A 19,644-nucleotide genomic window follows, 5' to 3' on the forward strand; every position below is an offset into this window, starting at 1 on the left:
TTTAGAGTGTGCTATTTTAAGTCAGCTTTAGTGCCAGATATCAGAAGTCTCAAAAGGAAAGATTGCTAGTTACTGTTAAATGAGGATGGAATGTGAAGTGTTATGAAATAGTGAAGTTTTATCCATGTTTATAAAGTTGTTAGCCTGTGTCAAAACAGATTTAGTCATTTATTTATTTAACATTTCTGTCACCAATGGAACAGTGATGATAATTCTTGTAGTGACATACTGTTACTGCCTAGAACAAGTTCACTGAGAGTTGCTGATCAGTTCTGACAAGGACTTTCCTGATATTTATTTACATTTTTAAATGCTGGAACCTTTAAGCAAACATCAAAGCCCTTATGAAGTTTTTTTCTATTTTTCTTAAAAATATTTGTAGTGTTGTGAAAGGGGAAAGTAAACCCATGGTTTACCCCTCCTCCTTTTTTCCTTTCTTTCTCCAGTATAGGCTTCAGTGATTAAGGGAAGAAGGCACTTAATAAACAAAAATTGGAGTAAAACGTTTCTTTCAATTTTGGCATAAACCTATGATAGATGCTTGTAAGAAAACCAAATATTTTGCTTTTTACATTTGCGAATAGTTGCTGCTGCTTATGTTTCTGTGGAAAGTATGCTTTGGTCATATTTGAAGTTAAGAGACAATGTCAGATGTAGATAAGACTTCAATATTAATCAGTGGGCATGTGTTCCTTGAACGACAGTACCACAGGGTGTTGCCAGCATTGCCAACTGTATTTTTGCCAACAGTGTAACCATCCAGTGAGGCAGGCAGTAAGCCAGGCAGACTTCACCTGTAGTACCTGCTGCTGTGACACAAAATTGTTAGTCACGGAGTTTATGATCATCAGAAGATAATGATCTAGTTTGGCTTGAAGGCTAATAGCTCTGAACTTGCAGAAAATTTTCTTCAGCCTTTAATAACTTATAGTAAGTATTCTCTGTTAGGCTTCTTTTTGTATCTGTCTTGTGGTTAATTAGTAAACCATATAATGAAGAAGGTAGGTGTCCATTGGCTTCAAGACAGCATTAACTGATGGTGTTTATTGAATTCTGTCTTTCTGAGACAGTGTACTGAGGTGACGCAGTCTCACCTAATTATCTGATGATGGGCACTCAAAAGTTAAGGTTCAGTACTCACCACTATAATATGGTTAGAAGAGAGAAACTGCACTAAAACTCTTGTGACTACAGGAGCCTTGGCACTCTCTCTGCTGCTGTCTTACAGGGACTGGCATAATATGGATGACTGCACTGCAGTTAAGGGAAAGATTTAAATTGGCACTGCTATATTAATTATTTCGCCTCCTTTTTTTATTATTTTTTTTTTTATTTTCGTCTCTCTCTGTCTGTAATTCAAGAAGCCAAGGGGTCCAAAGTTGGGTTTTTTTTGTTTTTTCAATGAGGACTCCCTGGTTGCTTTGCTTCTTCTGCCACTGTCAAGGACCAAATTATCTAGAAAAACCTAGGTTATTTAAAAAACACCCAAAAAAACCCCAAAAATCACAACAAAAAAGGTCTATCGGAAAAGAGAGGGGAGTTTGAGTACTGAAATGATAGTATGTATGTTGAAAGACTTTTTTGGCAATTATCTGTATTTTTGCAGAGACGTTTCTATGGAAAATGAGATGGCAAATTTTGCCTAATAATTCTTCTCATCTCTTAGTACGATACTTATATTAGAAGAGGCAGCTCATTAGCTACTAATGACTACATGGCCTTTGCAGACACAAAGTTGATTATGATGCAGTAATTGGTTTTGTGAATGCTTGTCGTTCCTATCAGCTTTTAGTCCACTGACAAAAACCAATGTCTCAACAACAGCCTTTTAAAATAGAGGTATAAGAAAAAAGTGACAATTTCATAATCCTCTCCAAAAAGTAAAAGAAAATATTTCCTTTTTTTTTATTTCTTTACCTTGAATGCAGAAAAGACTATCTCCTGTTCTTTACCTGTTCATCTTTCGGCAGTGGGTATATAGTTTGACAAAACCAGCCAGTCTTTCCACCTAATATGAAGTATATTATGTGTCTGGCACTCCCCCTGCAGCCCAGTTGAGCATTTCCAAAAGAGATGGAACCATCTGTGTCATCCATGCTCTTACATGCAATTGAAACCTGCTTAGCTTAAAATTTAAAGTTGAGTTTCTCTTTAGTCACTTCTTTCTTCCTTATCGCATCCGTGTTCTGTTGCAGCACCCTTTGTCTGTTCCAAAGAAAACAGTTCAACACCTGTGGCTGCCGCCCGTCTCACAACTTGAATTATTTTCTTTTTGCAAGCAGATTCTCACCCTAATACTTGCTTAATTTACACTGGTTCTGCAGGCATGTTTCAGCAATCCAGTTCTTTGTGTGTTTTATGTAACAGCCTTAGTTTTCCAGTTTTCTAGTCTCTTTTTTGTTATACAGAAGTAACCAGTATGTACTCTATATTACTCTTCAACTCTCATAAAGTTCAGCAGGAATTTTTTTAAAAAAATTTATTTCTCCTGAATATGACCAGTATTTTTTATACGATGCCAACTGCACAGAATTACAGTGCATCCTAAGAATTTTCTTAAGCATGTGTAAACATTGATTTCAGACAGGTCTAGAAAGAGAAGTTAATTTAAAGCAAAATTCCAGTTTTGGAATGTGGACCAATGTCAACATTGCTACTAAAATACAGGGGAGAAGTATTTTTTGTTATAATGAAACAATGCAGAGTTGTAGGCTGATTTATTGAGCGAAGTTAGAGCACTTAACTTTTCAGCAGCCAAAATATTATTTTAAATAAGCATGTGGTTTGGCATCTTGTTTTAAAATTCTGGCTGACTTCCAATCCATGCTTCCTTCTGTATTGTTTATGGGGAAAGACTGTGCTTGAACAAGGGTGTAAACACTGTTGAACCCACAGAGGTCTCTTCAGAAGTCTTTCACTGCTGGTTTTGGATTGTCAAAGTCCTCAGCTTTTGTCATACTTTTAACTTTTTTGTCCCTTTTTTCATAGTAGAGTAATCTGAGTTTATGATGCCCCGAAAAAGGCATACTGTAATTTAGCTGATGACTAATGACTGTTATTTATAAATAACACTACAGAAACATAAGACCTTTGCAAATCAGTGTTCTTCTACGTATTACACTTCTGGCTATACCTGCTTCTGGCTAATTTTTTTATCTTTTTTTACTAAACCAGGAAATGGCAAACATTTTGGCACAAAAGCAGCTTCGTTCCATCATTTTAACTGTAAGTACACAGTTTTCAAAGTTACTGATCACTAGAAGAGAGAAAAGGTGACTCAAGTTTTGGTGTTCGTAGCTGTAGCATAGACGATAAAGATTCAATTGTTGAGTAGGTTCAAAACTGCTTTTTAGGAAAGTTCTTTTCCCCTTCAAATAAATTATGGTTTCTTCATGAAAATATAATACTGAATATGTTGGCATTTTTTGGTTCTGTTGATTTTTCTGTCTTGATATAAAGTTGCCCACAATTTGTCACAGCTTGCACAAAAGAAGCATGAAGTAGAGTCAATGAAAATAATATAGAAGACCTGCACCTGCTATCAAGGGATTTTTGCCTTTGACCTTAGAGTAGATTACATCTTCAAGGGAACAAGGGAAAGTGCTCTTTCTTGGTGCACAACAAACCAAACAACAAACAATCCCTCTCACGTTCTCATTCACTGTCATAATTTCAGTGGTTTTACACTGTTTGAGCTCATAGGGAATTTGTAATAATCACATGGGAAATATTCTTAGGTGTTTATTTATTGCCATGAAATGCTCCAGTGCCTTTTGGCAGACAGATTCCTTTGTTCCTGGGAACTGTACAGTATCAGTTGATGTATCCATCTCCTACTTGATGACTCTTCCCTTATGTACTTTGTTCTGTGTAGTGACCTGGGTCTGTTTCCAATTTAGAACAACTTGGTGTTTTTTGGCACACCAGGGATTTCTAAATAGTCCATCAGTTTTGTGTTTGCTTCTGAATGGGATAATTCTGCACCTATGGGGCACTGTATGCTAATGTTTCTAAGCAGTTTTCCTCATACCGAGTGGAGTTGTGTGGTAGAGGCAGGATTGTGGTGTGATGTTGACTGCCTGTTGAGCCCTGTCAAATGACTGCATTCTCTATCTGTGTTTGCAGCCTGAATACTTGTCTGCTCAGACAGCTACTCTCTTAAATATTTTCTTAATATACTCTCTTAAAAAAACCCAACCAAACAAACAAAAAAAAATACCCACAGAGCTCCATCACTCTTGGTATGGAATTAATTTTTCTTTGAAGTGACTTCTCAACACTGTTGTTTTTTTTTTAATGCCATTATATGCATAGACCCTATCTAGTGTCAAGTCCTGTCCCTTAAAGTTCTTTAAGTTGCTTATACAGTATGTAAATCAGCAATGCTAGTCCTGGTTTGATTGTCTGTGGGGGTTTTTTATGTTTTGTTTTTCTCTTTTTCCTTTTCTGGAGGATACATACACTATTGCATAGCAAACACATACTGAAAGAAATGGAAATACCTGACTGCACCCAAGGCAATTTTCTTGTAAAATTATATTCACCAAAGTCTCTCTTTCTTTGCAGCATGTTATCAGGGCACAGAGGGCCATCAATAATGAAATGGCACACCAGCTTTATGTTCTGCAAGTACTTACCTTTAATCTTCTGGAAGACAGAATGATGACAAAAATGGATCCACAAGATCAGGTAAGCATCTGGCATGATCTAGTCTTAGCAGGAAGCAGACAACTGTTCATTGATGTACCTAAAGGTCTTTACGAAGGAGGAAAAGTACTTCTAGGAACACTTACATACGTCATTCATTTTCTCTCTCTGTGAAGTTGGGTTATGTTTTTTGGTTGTAATAAGATGTACAGGCTATTGCATTCATTGTGCCAAAGGAGAACAAAATGACCAGGCCATTCTCCTTGGCAGGTTGTTCTAATTTTGTGAGAATACAATTTTATGTCTTCCTGAGCAGAAACTCTGAGCTCCAGTCCAGCATTTGTTTCCTTTGTGTGCTTCTCAGAAGCAACAGAGATGTACAGTTCTTCCTAAAAGTACTTCTGTAGAGCTAAATTGAGTGTTTAAATGAAAACTATCTGGCATGCTAGATTTGAAGTTAATTTTGTGTAACAATAAACCCCATTTTTCATACTGGGAACCTATATGGTAGTTGTTCATTAGTTTATTGCTTCTGTGTCCAAACACTGGCTTTAATATAGTTCACTGTGCAAAAAGAGACACTTAATCCCCTAAGAGATTCAAGACATTTAAATATAGAGTCAATGAACCATATGGAAGATATGTTTTATTTGTTTATTTTTTGTGGCCTTTTTCAGGCCCTGTACACAGAGGAACTTGATTTCATTTTTAAGAGGAAGTTATGTTAAGAGTTGCTGATAATTTGGAGAAGAAAAGGTGGGACAGATAGATAGTTTTAACATAAGTAACATCATGCTGTAGGTTTTAATCCTTCCTGTTTCTTAAATTTGAGACAGGAAAGTTGGACTCTTGGGACTGTTCATGCAGTCAACTAGCATATAACTCCATAGAGAGTGACTAACACAGTGTTATTAGTATTATGATAGGGTGGTTATAACTGTCTTTAGACATTTGTAGTAATTCCTCTCTTGCCCATTTCTGTGGTAGCAAAAATGGACAGTTACAAAAACGAATTCAGAGTGCTGAGTTGTTTTTATTTCATCCAGCAAAATGTTTAAGTACCAGCTTCATTACCAACTTAATTTGAAATCTGTGTAATCTCATGGCTTCTGTGGTTAAAATCAAGTGTGTAGTTAGACCTTGATAGTGTGGGTCCCACTTCTTGAAGTCAGCACTTGGGCACCTGCATGTGAATCTCATGAATGTGATGACTTTTGAAAATGGGAACCGTGAGGTCATTCTTGCTGACTCTTTCTCCAAGTACAAAGTAGGAAATTTAAACACAAAAGGGTTGGGCAGTGGAGGAAATACAGTGTTTTGAAACACCTTTTGTGTTATTGTTTGTTAAATTGAAAGTTTTTTTAACCTTGTTTTGACATCTTTTTTAACCTTGTTTTGACATAGGCTCAACGGGATATCATATTTGAACTCCGAAGAATTGCATTTGATGCAGAGTCTGAACCAAACAACAGTAGTGGCAGTATGGAGAAACGCAAGTCTATGTATACTCGAGACTATAAAAAACTTGGATTTATTGTGAGTATTTTTTTGGGGTGGTCCACTAAAAATAGGTGAGGGTGTCCATTATAGTACATGTTTTAATCAGTCGCTTCTCTTATTTGGTCTTCTGTCTATTTCCTAGAAGGGAATAGCTTTCCCTCTATCTCCAGAAATCCTGTTAACCCCAATTTACAGCTTTAGCAGAAGCTAGGGTGATGCAATGAGTGGCTATAAACTCTTCAGAAAGGATAAGCAAGGAGGGTGAAACAGTGGGATAGTTCTTTATGTTAGGGAGTGTTTTGATTGTCTAGATCTTAATGATGGTGAGGAAAGGGTTGAGTGTTTATGAGTAAGATCCAGGGGGAAGACCAAGGAGGCAGATTTTGTGGTGGGAGTCTGTTACAGACCACCAACCAGGATGAAGAGGCAGACAAAATATTCCATAAGCATCTGGGAGAAGTCTTGGGATCTCTAATCCTTGTTCTCATGGGGGACTTTAAACTTGCCAGCTGTCAGCTGTGTAGAGGAAATAGTGTTAAGACGTTCCTGAAGTGTGTGGAAGATAACTGAAACCAACTGTGTGAGGTTAAATAAGGTGAAATGCTGGGTCTTGCAACCCCATGACACACTCCAGGCTTGGGGAAGAGTGTTTGGAAAGCTGCTCAGAGGAAAAGAACCCAGGGTTGTTGGTCACAGCTGGCTGAATACAAGCCAGCCAGGTGCCCAGGTGGCCAAGAAGGCCAGTGGCATCCTGGCTTGTACCAGAAACAGTGTGCCCAGTAGGACCAGGGCAGTGATTGTCCCCCTGCACTGATGAGGCCACACCTCAAATCCTGTGTTCGGTTGTGGGCCTCTCACTACATTCTGGTGCTGGAGCGAGTCCAGAGAAGGGCAATGAAGCTGGGGAAGGATCTGGAGCACAAATCTGGTGAGGAGTGTCTGAGGGAGCTGATGTTGTTTAGCTTGGAGAAATGGAGGCTCGGGGGGACCTTATCTCTCTCCACAACCACCTGAAGGGAGGTGGTAGCAAGGTGGGGGGTCAGTCTCTTTTCCCAAGCAACAGGACAAAAGAGGTTTTAGAGTGGATATTGCGTAAAATTTCTTCACAGAAGGGCTTGTCACATAGTTAAGGCACTTAGGGATGTGGTTTAGCAGTGATCATGGCACAGTTGGACTCAGTGATCCTAGAGGTCTTTTCTAACCTAAACAACTCTGCTTCTAATTGGAAGAAATAACTACCTGAGGTTGAAGCATATAGTTTTGAATGACACATCATAATTAAAATCTAACTTTTAATGATATCTTTGGTGAATAAGCATTGCCTAATGCATCAGCCCTGTAAAGTCATTGTAGTCTGTTAATCATAATATGGATTGATGAGCACAATAAATCTGAGATAGGTCTCAGTGGTATTCACTTGTAGGGCCTTGTGTTTTGTTTGCTTGAAGTCCCTCCATCTGTGAATAGGGGATGCAGGATCTCTTACCCTGACTTAATCAGATGAATTGGGGTTCTAGTCTTGCCTGAAACTGTGTTCGGGAACAAAGCATGATTTGGCTAAACTGTTGTGTACTATATATTGATAAATAATGTGTATTTCCCCCCTCTGGAAACAGAGTATGCATATGCACACTGCCATCAGTATCTTGATTTATTGCTTGCTCCAGGTTAGTATGCAGTTTTCTTTCTCCTTTTGTAAAATGGTATACTTCATATCTTACGTGTCTCGTTACTCTGCTGTTGGCCTGGCAAATATACAGTGAATATAGTACAGTAGCCAGAGTTTTCAACACTGTTGGTGCAAGCTGAAAGTCATTGTCCAGTTTGAGTGCTCAGCTCAGTTCTGGGGTGTAGGGCTCAGTTCTCCCAAAACCACAAGGGAACTGGGTGGAGGCTTTCTGTGTTCTGATAATTGGTTTCATTACTGATGAGTAAGGAAAGATTACTGCTGGATAAGTGCTGTTAAAACTGTAAGGAGTCATAAGTAAATAGAAGGGAAGGGGGATCTTTGCATTTTGGGGCTGTAAGTATCATTGCAAAACTAGTGCTTTGAGAAGCTTTTGAAGCTCAGTTGGGGGTTCTTTTTTTGTTATCTATTAATCTATTCTAAGTTCCTATGTAATAGAAGACAGTTACTATCCCAGCTTCTGAGAAGGTCAATTCCTGCAGGGAGGAGAGCAGAGGACTCTGCCCTCAAGGCTAAAACTAAAGAAAATGCAGGTCCTGGTTTAGAGACAAATGGGCTGGATATAGAGCCCCCAGCTTGTGGTAGATGAGAACAGAGGTAGGGGCCACTGTCATAGGAGAAGGAAAAGTAGCTGGTGGCAAAGAAGGAAATGGTAACAAACACAGAGGGAATAATGGGGTATGCTGAAGTCATGGTGGAGTTGTACATACAGAGATTATACCATACAGAAGAATCAAGGAGATTACTTTAAAACAATTGTTCTCTACTTCAGGCTGATCACTTTCAGATATCTGCTACTCACTGCAGTTTTATGAGATACTGAAAACTCAGCTTCTCTGAAAATCTGATCTTCCTTAAAACTGGAGCTAGAAAACTGAGTATAGAACAGAATTTGAACTGGTACTCACACACAGATCTGAATTTCAATTCTGTTTTTTCTTCTGCTTAACAAGGACTAAGTATCACTAGTTTTGAAGTCTGGCACTAGTTATTCCAACGGTTTTGTTTGTCCCACAGGACATATTTTGATTCTTTGGGGCTGAGATTATTCACAACAACATGTTTTAGTTGATAGGGTTGTTAGGAAAACACTTGGTGTCGATCAGAATGTGTTAGCCTTGTCTGAGTTTGCAGGAACTCTTTTGCTGTGCCTGTGCAGAAGAGACTCATTAATTATCTTCATTACTCTCATTTGGGCTGTTCATTGGGAAGCCTACTGGAAACACTCTGGCAGTTGTCAAGGGTAACTGCAGCACTGTTTACTATTTAATTATGATGGCCTTTCACAAGGGAATGAGGAGCAGAGTTTAGGGGGGAATGGAACTGGGATTAAAGCAATGAAGAGAATGTGGGGAGGCATAATGGGAGATAAGAAGAAATATGTGAAAGTAAGCTGTGAAAGAAACGCTATAGCAAGAATCCTAATGGGAGGCAGGTTATCCTACTGAGTATGATGAGGCAATGTACAAATAATAAAAATGTCAATGGTGAGTTATTCTACTCATGGACAGAAGTTTTACCTTGAGCTAAGAGTCCAGGTGACACTGCATATACACTTTTTTCTCAGCTGAAGAGGAATATGGCCTTCCTCACAGGGCTGGGGAAGGAAGCAGGACCTGTTGTGAAGTCTTACTGATTATCCCCAGCCTCTCACATGGGCAGTGCTCTGACTGGATTCTTGGCTGCCTTCACCCCACCTACTTCTTTTCACTAAAGTTTCTTCGGTGCTTTCATAAGTTGCAGGTAAAGGGTTGCATTAGCAAACTGATGTATAATCTGAATAGCAGGAGGTTTGTCTTCCCCGTGTTCTGGCTGTGTGGCACAAGAAACCTGCCAAATAGGAGGCTGACTTTGAATGCTGTCTTCATTCCACTGGTACTGATGGTCAGGAAGGTAATTTCTCGAACTGATTAAACATTCATTCCAAAGGAGAGAGTAAAACCATGTCTAGCCATTAAGTTGTTCCTGGACTGCTTGTTCTCTTTCTGTGTGGGAAATGCAAGAATCCTATTTATTTTTCTCAGCCACATCAAAAAGTCTTACCCCACTACAAATATAATGTCCATAAGAGACAAAGTCCAGACATGGTTTCAGAAGTTTACAATATAATTTGTTAAACTGCATAGTTGGAGACCTACATTCAGTTAAAGCAACCACAAGACCTCTCCAGATGGTTGTGATAAACAGTTTATTATGGGCAAAGAGAATTTCAGATGAAGAAAGTCTTGAGGAGATTTATTAAAATGCTAATAAATACAACTAAAATACCCAATTAGGAGATCTAAAATATGCTCCACCCTATTGAATTATTTATTATTTTCTGAGTCAATTGCAAATTAAATAGCTTGAATACTCCCCCTTGCATTTGAGTAAACTTAATTCAAGTAATCGAGGTAGGTAATAGTTACTAAAAATTTATAATTCTGTATATTTTCATAATGATTTTTTAAACATTGCTACTGTCATTGAGAAGTTGTAGCAAATGTGTTTGTTTAGAGGCAGCTGTGAACAAATACTAAGGAGCTTAAGTAACTTAAAATGTTGGACCCCTCACCCTCCGAAAAAATTATCATCCTAGAACAGGTTTTCTCAAGTTTTTTGTGTGTAGAGCTTCTGGGGTTTTATTTGTTTGCTTCGTTTGAATTTTCTTCAGTTAAATATAAGTGGTTTGTATAAATGCAAAAAGGCAACATGGAAAGTGATTTCATAATTCTGCTGTGCCACATTTCTATTACTGTAGGAAAATTAATGGTGGTTTAATGAAGGAGATATGAAATCAGTAAGGAACCATCTGATTAAAGGTGACAATTAAATGGAAATAGAGAATAGTGAGGCTTTCTTTAAGAGCAAGGCATGGGATTGATTTTCAAAATATTAGTGGTGGGGACGTGAGAGAATCAACATATACAGATGAAATCTTCCAGTGAAACAAATATGGGAAACATTGATGAAAGAACCACCATGTAATTCACAAATTAGATGACTATTTGGATTACAGAGACAGAAATGCAATTTTATTCAGTGATACAAAGAGATAATGGTGTTCATTTAGGACCCCTGGCAAGAATTTCACCTTCAGGCAAATTTTTTTTCTGTAGCAAAAGATAAGAGAGATTGTGCAACATAGTCACAAAAAAGTCAAATGTTAAGGTAGGATATATCCAGAAAGATATTTTTAAAGCAGATAAACTGTTGAGGACATTTTCTGCATTTCTCAGACATCATATAGAACACTATATAATTTCAGTAAGCTGTGCAGTGACTCCCGGAGTGACTGAATGTGAGATGTGTGCAGAGGGTGAGGCTTGTGCAGTGATGAGGGAGATGTCTTACAAGAGTTGATTTTAAAAGGTTGCTTTGTTTAGCCAATCAGGCTGAATGCTGTGGATATCTTAAGGGTAAAATTGCTGAGAGGGAGGAAACTATATGTATGCTAAAAGGCAGTGATGGCAATCCATTTATGGGAAAGATTTTTAATTGGAATGATGGGGATGAAAGTTGCTACTAGTTTAAAGATGGAGCTTGATCTTATATGAGAAAGTTTGTATAATATGTTTCACAATGGTGCATCCAGGAAACAAAGACATGAGTACTATACGAGAAAAACCCCCAAAACCAAGGTTGCTTAGAGAAGTTTGAAAGAATACATGAGTAATTAGATGGATGACTTAAATGCCACACAGCTGATTTGTTAAACACTGCAAAAACTTTCTAATATGAGAAGAAGCAGCACCAGAATTTGGAGAATTTGTCTTGTGGAGATCTCTGGAAAGAAACTTCAAAAATAGTTGAGAATAGCCAAAGCATGCCTTAGGCAGAATGTAACCTGACTTGCTTTTGAGATTTCTTCCAAACTCGTACATTTTTTTTCCTTCATGTCCCACATGAGCAGCTACTTTGTTTTATCCTTTGATCTTTTTTTTCAAAAATCCCTTGTGTTACAGCACAATATCCAAGTATTGCTCTGAAGATAAGAACTATTCAGTTTTCTCATGGGTTCTTCTGTGGTGCTTCTCCTTGTCTCTTTGAATAGTTCATTAGCTGAAGCATAGGGATAGTGTTGCCCGTTTAGAGATGAAGGGAATATTTTTCCCCTGTTGAATTTTCTGGCTAGAGGAATATGCTCTCAGGACTTTATTTTTTGGAACATCCACTGCTTTCCTTAGTGCATGGCTTTTGTTTAGACCTGTGCGAGTGTTACTGTCTGTAGAGCTGAGTGTTATCAAATCAAGTATTTGGAAAATGAACGGCATAGAGTTAGTGACTGTCTTGTACATCACCTGTCCTGCAGTCTCTCTTAAAGTCTCCTTGTCTTTAGGCATAGCTTTCTCACCAGGCCAGATCTGTTTGTGACTTAACCAAGAGTTTTGACCTGAAGTTTAGCTATCTCTGTTCCACCAGCAAATGGGAAGTAGCTGTTCAAGACACTACCTTTCCAAGAATGACCCATTTATGTGTCAGACTGTAGTGAACCAGGGGGTTTTCCTCCAGAGCGGGTGAAGCTTAGTCATTCACTATGTACAATGGAAAGTCCTAAGATTGCTGTGACCAAGAATAACTTAAGACAAAGACAGGAGCTGCCTGGATAACTACCCAACATGAGTTATTCTCCTTGCATCCATTCTGCTTCTTCCTGTGTAATTTTTCCTCCAGCCGTCTCAAATGGAAACCCTTCTCAGGCTGTCTTCTGTATGACAGAATATTTATCCTTTGACAAATTAAAATGGTTGTGCACAGTAACCTCCTTCAGGTCTTGATATATTCCCCAGAGAATGTCCCATCAGCGGAAAGAAGGAGGTTATCAGGGATATAATTTGCAACAATGTAATTAGTATCTTGTAATTATTGCCTGCAAGAGATGACTGCAGCAAGTGATGACATGCTCCAGCCTTTCATTGCTGTCCTCTTCAACCTATCTAGTAGACCTCTGGTCTGTGTAATTTCCTCATGTTCACTTAGAAGTTTCTTGTTCTTGTCTCTCTCCCTCATTTTCATGCCATGCTCCGTCTGTGTTCCCACTCCTGCCCTAGGATTTAAGAGTGAAGGATTAAAGTTAAGCTTTGGAAAAGTGTGGGGAGAAGGTGTTGTTTTAATGTTTGTTTTTCACTACCCAAATATATTTTGATTGGCAGTGAATTGAATTCACTTCATTCAAGTCAAGTCTGTTTTGCCCATGATGGTAAACAGACTGGTTAACAGTCTCCCTGTCCTTATCTTGATCCACAAGCTTTTCCATCCTTTTCCTCCCCCTGCTCTCTTGAGGGAGGGGAGGAGGTGACCAGTTGGGTGGGTGTGTAGTTGCTGGCCAAGGCTGGCACACCACACCTCCTTTCTGTTATTTTGGTATGTCTTTAGGCTGCTTCTGGGCTTACTCACTGAGCCTTGTTATCTTGGAGGCTCTGCATTTTCTGTATTCTATTGAGTCTCTTGGCTGTGATATCTCACTTTGCTTTTCAACTCCTTAGCTCCTATGGCTTCTCTCTCTCCATTTCTTTCCCTAGTCTTTGGTTTTCATTTCCCCATCTCCTTGGGCTCTTGGTTCCATTTTGACCTCCATTTGGATCCATCTCTTTCCAGCATGTCTAAATACTTCTAAATACCCACTACTTCATTCATTCAGTCTCCCTGAATTTCATCTTTATTCATTCTCGCTCCCTCCTTGTGATGTGGTTCTCCTCTGGGTTTTCCCTTGTCTCCCTCTCTCCACCTCCTCCTCCTACTGTGTTTGTTTTTCCGTCAATATGATGCCTGCTCTTTCAGATGGCTCTCATTTCCAGCCCTTGCACTGAAAGTTGTCAGGACTTTCTAAAGACAATCAACAATTTGCATTTTCCCTGTGCTGTATTTTCAGAAATGGGTGAACTGGTTTTAGCTACATGGTCCAAATATTAATATTTGCCTCAGCATGAAGAATTTCAGTTGCCTGATAAGTACTGTCCAAAACATTGAAAACTGGGAACAGCATCTAGTAATGGGAAACACTGGGCAATGGTAATAATAGTTAGCACTACTAACCCCACCTCTTAAATGATCTATAGACAAAATGCTGTCCTTTTCATTTTTTTAACATAATGTTGTGGAATTGTGTCTTGAATAGTTCAAACATAAATGAAATTTTTTTTAAAAAAAGATATGATCTTACTTCTTGCTTATTTTTCTGGGCTATGAAATTAATTGCATCCTAGTTTTGAAGAATTTAACTTAAACTGTTGATTTATTGTAATCTGCTATTAGTGATAAATTATTTTACCACACATTTGAGTCACAGCTTTCCTCGGGATGGTTTGTGTGTATTAAAAGCAAGTTCAGATTTGCATTGATAGAAAGACAGTAGATCAATACTTGGGTTTCTGTGTGATAATAATTCATCCTTTATTACTGACTGATGGAAAGTAAAGAGAGTGAAGTCATGCAGTGAAAGGGCACAACTCTAAGTAGTTTGCATGGTGTGGATTAGTGGCAGTCAATTAAGCAGTAGATTGAGTAAAGCTTTGAAAAGTTAAAATGGAGCAAGACCAGGATGGGACTGGGATGCCAAGCCCTGCAGGAATATGAATAGTCCTTACATTCTATGGAGTTACTAATGTCAGCTAGATCTCTGAAGCCCCTTTGTTCCAGCTGGTCATCTGGATTAGTGGTAGCAGTTTGCCTGGCTAGAGAGGATAAAACTTTCCCAGGAGGGAGGGTGAGAGGGATATGGACAAAGCAGATCCTGGGTGATGCATTTACTTAGCTGTTCTTGCTGAAGACCTCAGGATGGCCATCCTTTCTGTTCCTAAAAAATGAAGACCTGACTGTTTGAAGTCTTACAACATTGTAAGTTGTAGTACTGGGAAAGCCTGGAACAGGAAGCTGAAGTCCTGTGATTTGAGACTGAAATCTGGAACTGGTGTTAAATGCTGAAAACTAATCACAAAGATCAGGAATGGTCATTTTCAGCTATTTGGTTCACAACTCCCCGTTGTTTCCTCCAGTTGGTTGATATTCTGCAATGATCATAGGTTTTTGTCCTTCGGGAAAGCTTTTCAACTGTAATAAAAAATATTGCTTTCTTACATTCAGATTCTCTTGTGGGCTCTGACAGTGGCAGGGAACATTTTTAGAATAATACTGTATATGTGCTAATCTAGATCTGATCCTTTTTTAATTTTAAATTAATAAGACTTAATAGTTGGCTTTATAGTAGAGCAACATAGATGACAAATTGTACTACTGAAAGCTATTAGTAGTTTTCCATCCTCCACTCTTTCTACTCCTACAACCCTCTCTTTTGCCATCTACTATTTTAAAACTTGTGAAATCAGTTGTTGCTGGGGAAAAAAACAAACAACTTTGAGAAGATTTTCTTTTGCTGAGCTATTTGGATATGCAGTAGCTGAGGCTGCTTCTCCTCAAAACAGAAGTGCCAGGCCCTCAGGTCAGTTGCCCTATTTCTGTATGTAACAATGGCTCACTCTAAAGTAAAAGACTTTGTAATTTACTAATGATAGGTAATAATTAAGCACTAATTCAGCACAGCAAAACCCGTGTCTTATAGCAGTCTACCAGAAAGGAGAATCTTCTTTGCACCTTTCATTGTAATACATGGTTTGTAGATGTGAGCATCTTTTTATTTAATGGAAATAAATTTACAGGTGGTATAGCCAGGAAAAAAACAAAATATGCCAGTGAAAAACCCTTATGTTGGACTAGTGGGCTAAGACAGGAATATAGATAGGATTTTTCCTCTCGTTTTTACCTTTATGACCACTAGAGGTTGCTCTTCTCCGTTGTTTGCGAGCATCATTTTCCATTCTGTCATTTCGTTTTGAAGCTGAAATTTTTCAGTGCCTGTTTTAGAAAAAAAACATTACTGATTTATTCCTTGGGTTAAGTTTTGAAAGATGAAGACTAATCATACATATTTATTTCTAGGTGTTATGAAAGAATGTATTTATATAGCGACTGTCACTTTTGGTAATTGATCATCTTTTAAGCAAAGAGACATAGGCAGATTCATATGACTGGTTTTGCTTTTGTAAACTCTTCTTTGGAAATGTTTGAAACAAAACAGGTCTTGAGGACCAGTTCTATCATTTTGTTTTCAGAGAGCAACGTTTATCTCTATAGTCCTGTTGCTTTGTGTAGGAATATCACAAGAACAAGATCTAATCACTGGGAATAACTGACTGATATTGGTCTTAAACCTATGAAAACATCTAAATGGATGTAAATGCTTGAAATACTCGTGTTTTTTATTAATATTGGGTGCATCAGAAGTGCAGCACCACATTGTACTAGAAGAGCAGCAAAGTTGAATTTTAGGAAAAGGTAGAAATAAGATAGCCATTAAGGCCCTAATTAATTCCCTTACTCTTTGTCCCACTTAATTGCATGCATGTGCACTATTTATCTGCCTCTGCTCTTTTCCTCCTTTACACTTTGCTCTATATTTCTGTCATGATCCTTGCCTCTTGTTCAGCTCTAGGCTGATATTTGTAGTTTTCCTTCCCATCTGTATTGTTTTCTGCCCTAACACTCTTGCACTTCTTCTTCCAAGCCTTTCTACTCCCAAATGCTTGACTTTGACACTCCCCACTATTCTATGAGCCCTTCTCTTTCCACTCCACTCTTGGTTTGTTTTTTTTCCTCTAAGCCTGGAAAATGGGGCCAGGGAATGCTCAGGACAGGCAATATCTTCAGAAAAGAAACTGTGTGTTTTCCAAAGAGATTTATTAAATTCAGTTAATCCTGAACATTTATAATTCAGTCAAATGTAGTCTATGTTCAAAAGGAATCTCAAGACTGACACAAGAGCAAGTTTTAGAAGTTTTTCTTGCATAGCATGAGTGGGCTGGAGTTTCTTGACAACACAGTTATGTAAAAATTGATCTAATAAAAGCAATGCAGTGCTTTAAAAAACATGACTAAAAATGATCAAATAATTTACTAAGTCTTGCTAAAGCTTTTGAACAGAAAGAGAAGGTTAGGCATTCTGTTCTAATAATTAAAATAATTGTGAAGTATCAGATACTAAAGTCTAAAAATGGAAAGTGTCAGACAACCTGAACTTCAGGTGGCACAACCAGATTTACCCTTAATTGAAGCACTTTTTCAAGCGTCTCATTGTTTTTGCCATCTTCCTTCCCTAATGTTTCTTTATATATTGCTGCTGGATAGATCTTTAACAGAGCAACCACAATTGAGGTGCTGAAAGCTGTATGAGAAAGGTGAACAAAATATGTGAAGTACAATAAAAGAAAAACAAAATGAAAGAGGAAGGATATATAAATGACCTGACGATCTAAATTTTCTAAAGCTATATGGAGATAATTCAGTCTGGAAAAAAGAACAAAAACAAACAAAGCAAAAACCAAAACCCCAAACAACGTCTCCATTTCACTTGTTGAAAAACAAAGGAAAGATTTAATTTTATTAAATGGCTATTGTAGACTATTTTACAGTGTGCAGCTCCACATGGAAGTCACACGGAACGTTTTCTAAGAGAGTACTTGGATCTTGTCTTTACAATAATACTAAATGTCTGTCAGCATTGGTTTTCTTTACAATTTACCTGAAGATAGAAATACTTGACTTACCCTATGTATATGGCTTAATATTGTTTGGAGTACAGCTGAACCTAATTTTGAAAGAAAGCTGGTGACTAGTCTGTAAGGTTGCACAGCAGAGGGCACTAGCGTCGTGCCAGATGTCAGTTGTTTGCAGAAGTTTTTCAGCAGCTTGTTTGCATGGAATACACAGTCTTTCAGCCTTAGAAATAGTAGAAATAACTGATCTGGGCTATAATTCCCATTTCTCATTTGAATGCCAGCAAATGTTTGATGTTTAGGCTAAATGATACCTCTGAGTGTTACTTAATTTGGCTTGCATGATGTGGTTTGTGATACAGTGCACTGTAAGTGGAGGTTCCTTCCTGGCACTTAATGGTGAGATATTTTATCCCTCCAAAATAATCCTATGTCTGAGTGTTTTTCAGCTTTATGTAGGTTCTGTTACACAGATGCTTTCTTGCAATCTGTATTCTTTTAGTTGTTTTCCCCCACCCACCCCCAAGAGTGTCCACAAATCTGTAAGAGATGAGATTTTGTAAATATAGTTATAGATCTAATCAGAAAACCTTACATTTGGTCACCAACTCAGACTGTGTTCTGCAAAGGAGAACAATATCAGCAAAGTATCAGTGTTCTTCCAAGCCTGAGAGGTAGAAATACACAAATCACTCAAGCTTACACTCACAGCCATCCTGTCCTTGGCACTGTTAGGAGTTCATAGATGTGTAACCTACTTCATTCTTTCCCCCAAGCATAGTTGCATAGTTTTAAGTTACTATTTGCCATAAACAAAGCATTCCACGATTTCATGTCGTGCTATGCATACAGTGCTAGGCTGCGGAAAAAAAACGGGGCTGTGCTGGAAAAAGTATTGCTGCACATACAATGAAGTGCTGCTTGCTGAGGTTTGCACCCTAGCAAAGTTCATGCTGAAACTCAACTCCCCACACTGACATTTAGATTTGCTGAGACATTCCAGTCAATATATGGTGGTGGGAGATATCCCCTCTGTTATAACTTAGAGGAAGGTGGCCCCCCCCCCCAGGGTTAGTGTTTGATCTGCAAATCTCTTTGTTAAGCCCTTGAACCACTCTGGGCAGTGCAAGGAAGCATGGGTAGGTGCCTGCTAGGCACAAAGCAGGGAAGCAGCCTGGTTGCCCTGCATCTGAGTGAGGTGTAACCCCCTGAGGGAGAGGGGTGACCTCGTCTGGCCACGGGGACAGATGCTCTCATGTGGCTCCAGAGTTGCTCAGCCCAGTGTGATTGCAGTGTGGAATAAATACTCAAGAATGAAAAAAAAAAATTGATAGGTGATGAAAACTGTGAATTTATTGGTAAATCCAAATATACTGCATTTTTTCTTTGTTATCAGACTGTAGTCTGCTGATCCTGAGTGCTAACAGAGGAATGCAAGAGAATTACTGCTGTTTGCAGGCATGAGGTTTTAAATGGCTGGGAGAAAACCTGAGGAACTTTTTTTATTAACCAAAATGGGTACGTTGTAACCAGGAAAGCCAGACCTTGTGACACGTGCAGTGGCTGATATCTGTGATAGAGAACCTACTAATTTTATATAAACTTGGCACTGTTGATCTGAGTTGATAACTGTACAGAATGAGGTTCCTGAGTCAGATGCATCTTTATAGTGACCAATAGCAAGGGCCAGCAAATCCATGTGTTAAAGCTACTGTTCTGGTTTACCATGCAGCTGCATGTGATTTCCCAGATTTATTTGTCAGGAGCTATGGACATCTAATAACTTTGTTAACTAACATCACTGTTAAAATGAATAAACCAGCCTTTTACCATATGTAGCTGAATTCCTCTTAGCTTTAGTCCTTCCAGTCCTTCCAGATTTAAAAGAAAAAAAAAAAAATCACATATTGATGGGCCACCAAGCTACTTTGACCTTTCAGTATCACTTTAAGAATGAAGTTGAAACTCACCAGAATGAAATAATTGTGATAGTATGTTTGTGAGTGTGAATGAACTGACTCTGTATAAAATCAATCATTTTTGTTTTGATTTTTTAATACTTTATTTATTTTGCATTTATTATAAATATTTGTTGAATCCTTTAATAAATTTCCTAATGAAGAAAATTATTTTGCCAAGAGAGAAAAAAAGTTTTTAAAAATATTTTTATACCTTTCCAATAGTTATAATTGTGAAATTATAAAATGAAAATCTTAAACTCAGTGTGATTTGAAAAAGTGTGCTTCTCTTGAAGAAAATCGGATAATGAATGGAAGTGTACTA

At 38.2% G+C, this 19,644-nt stretch overlaps 1 protein-coding gene across 2 annotated transcripts in view; it reads left to right on the plus strand.

Annotated features, from left to right (window-relative positions):
* Positions 1-19,644, plus strand: part of ELMO1 (engulfment and cell motility 1) — a 311,383-nt gene that overhangs the window by 117,170 nt on the left and 174,569 nt on the right. For both annotated transcript variants that reach the window (XM_027891987.1, XM_027891995.1), the window contains exons 12-14: positions 3,175-3,225; positions 4,567-4,689; positions 6,052-6,183. In XM_027891987.1, coding sequence (XP_027747788.1) covers positions 3,175-3,225; positions 4,567-4,689; positions 6,052-6,183 — 306 coding nt within the window. The remainder of the gene's footprint in view (positions 1-3,174; positions 3,226-4,566; positions 4,690-6,051; positions 6,184-19,644) is intronic.

This window comes from Empidonax traillii, unplaced genomic scaffold (assembly GCF_003031625.1).
Source record: "Empidonax traillii isolate 1590-97213 ecotype Southwest subspecies unplaced genomic scaffold, ASM303162v1 scaffold14:size4059594, whole genome shotgun sequence".
Taxonomy (NCBI): Eukaryota; Metazoa; Chordata; class Aves; order Passeriformes; family Tyrannidae; genus Empidonax; species Empidonax traillii.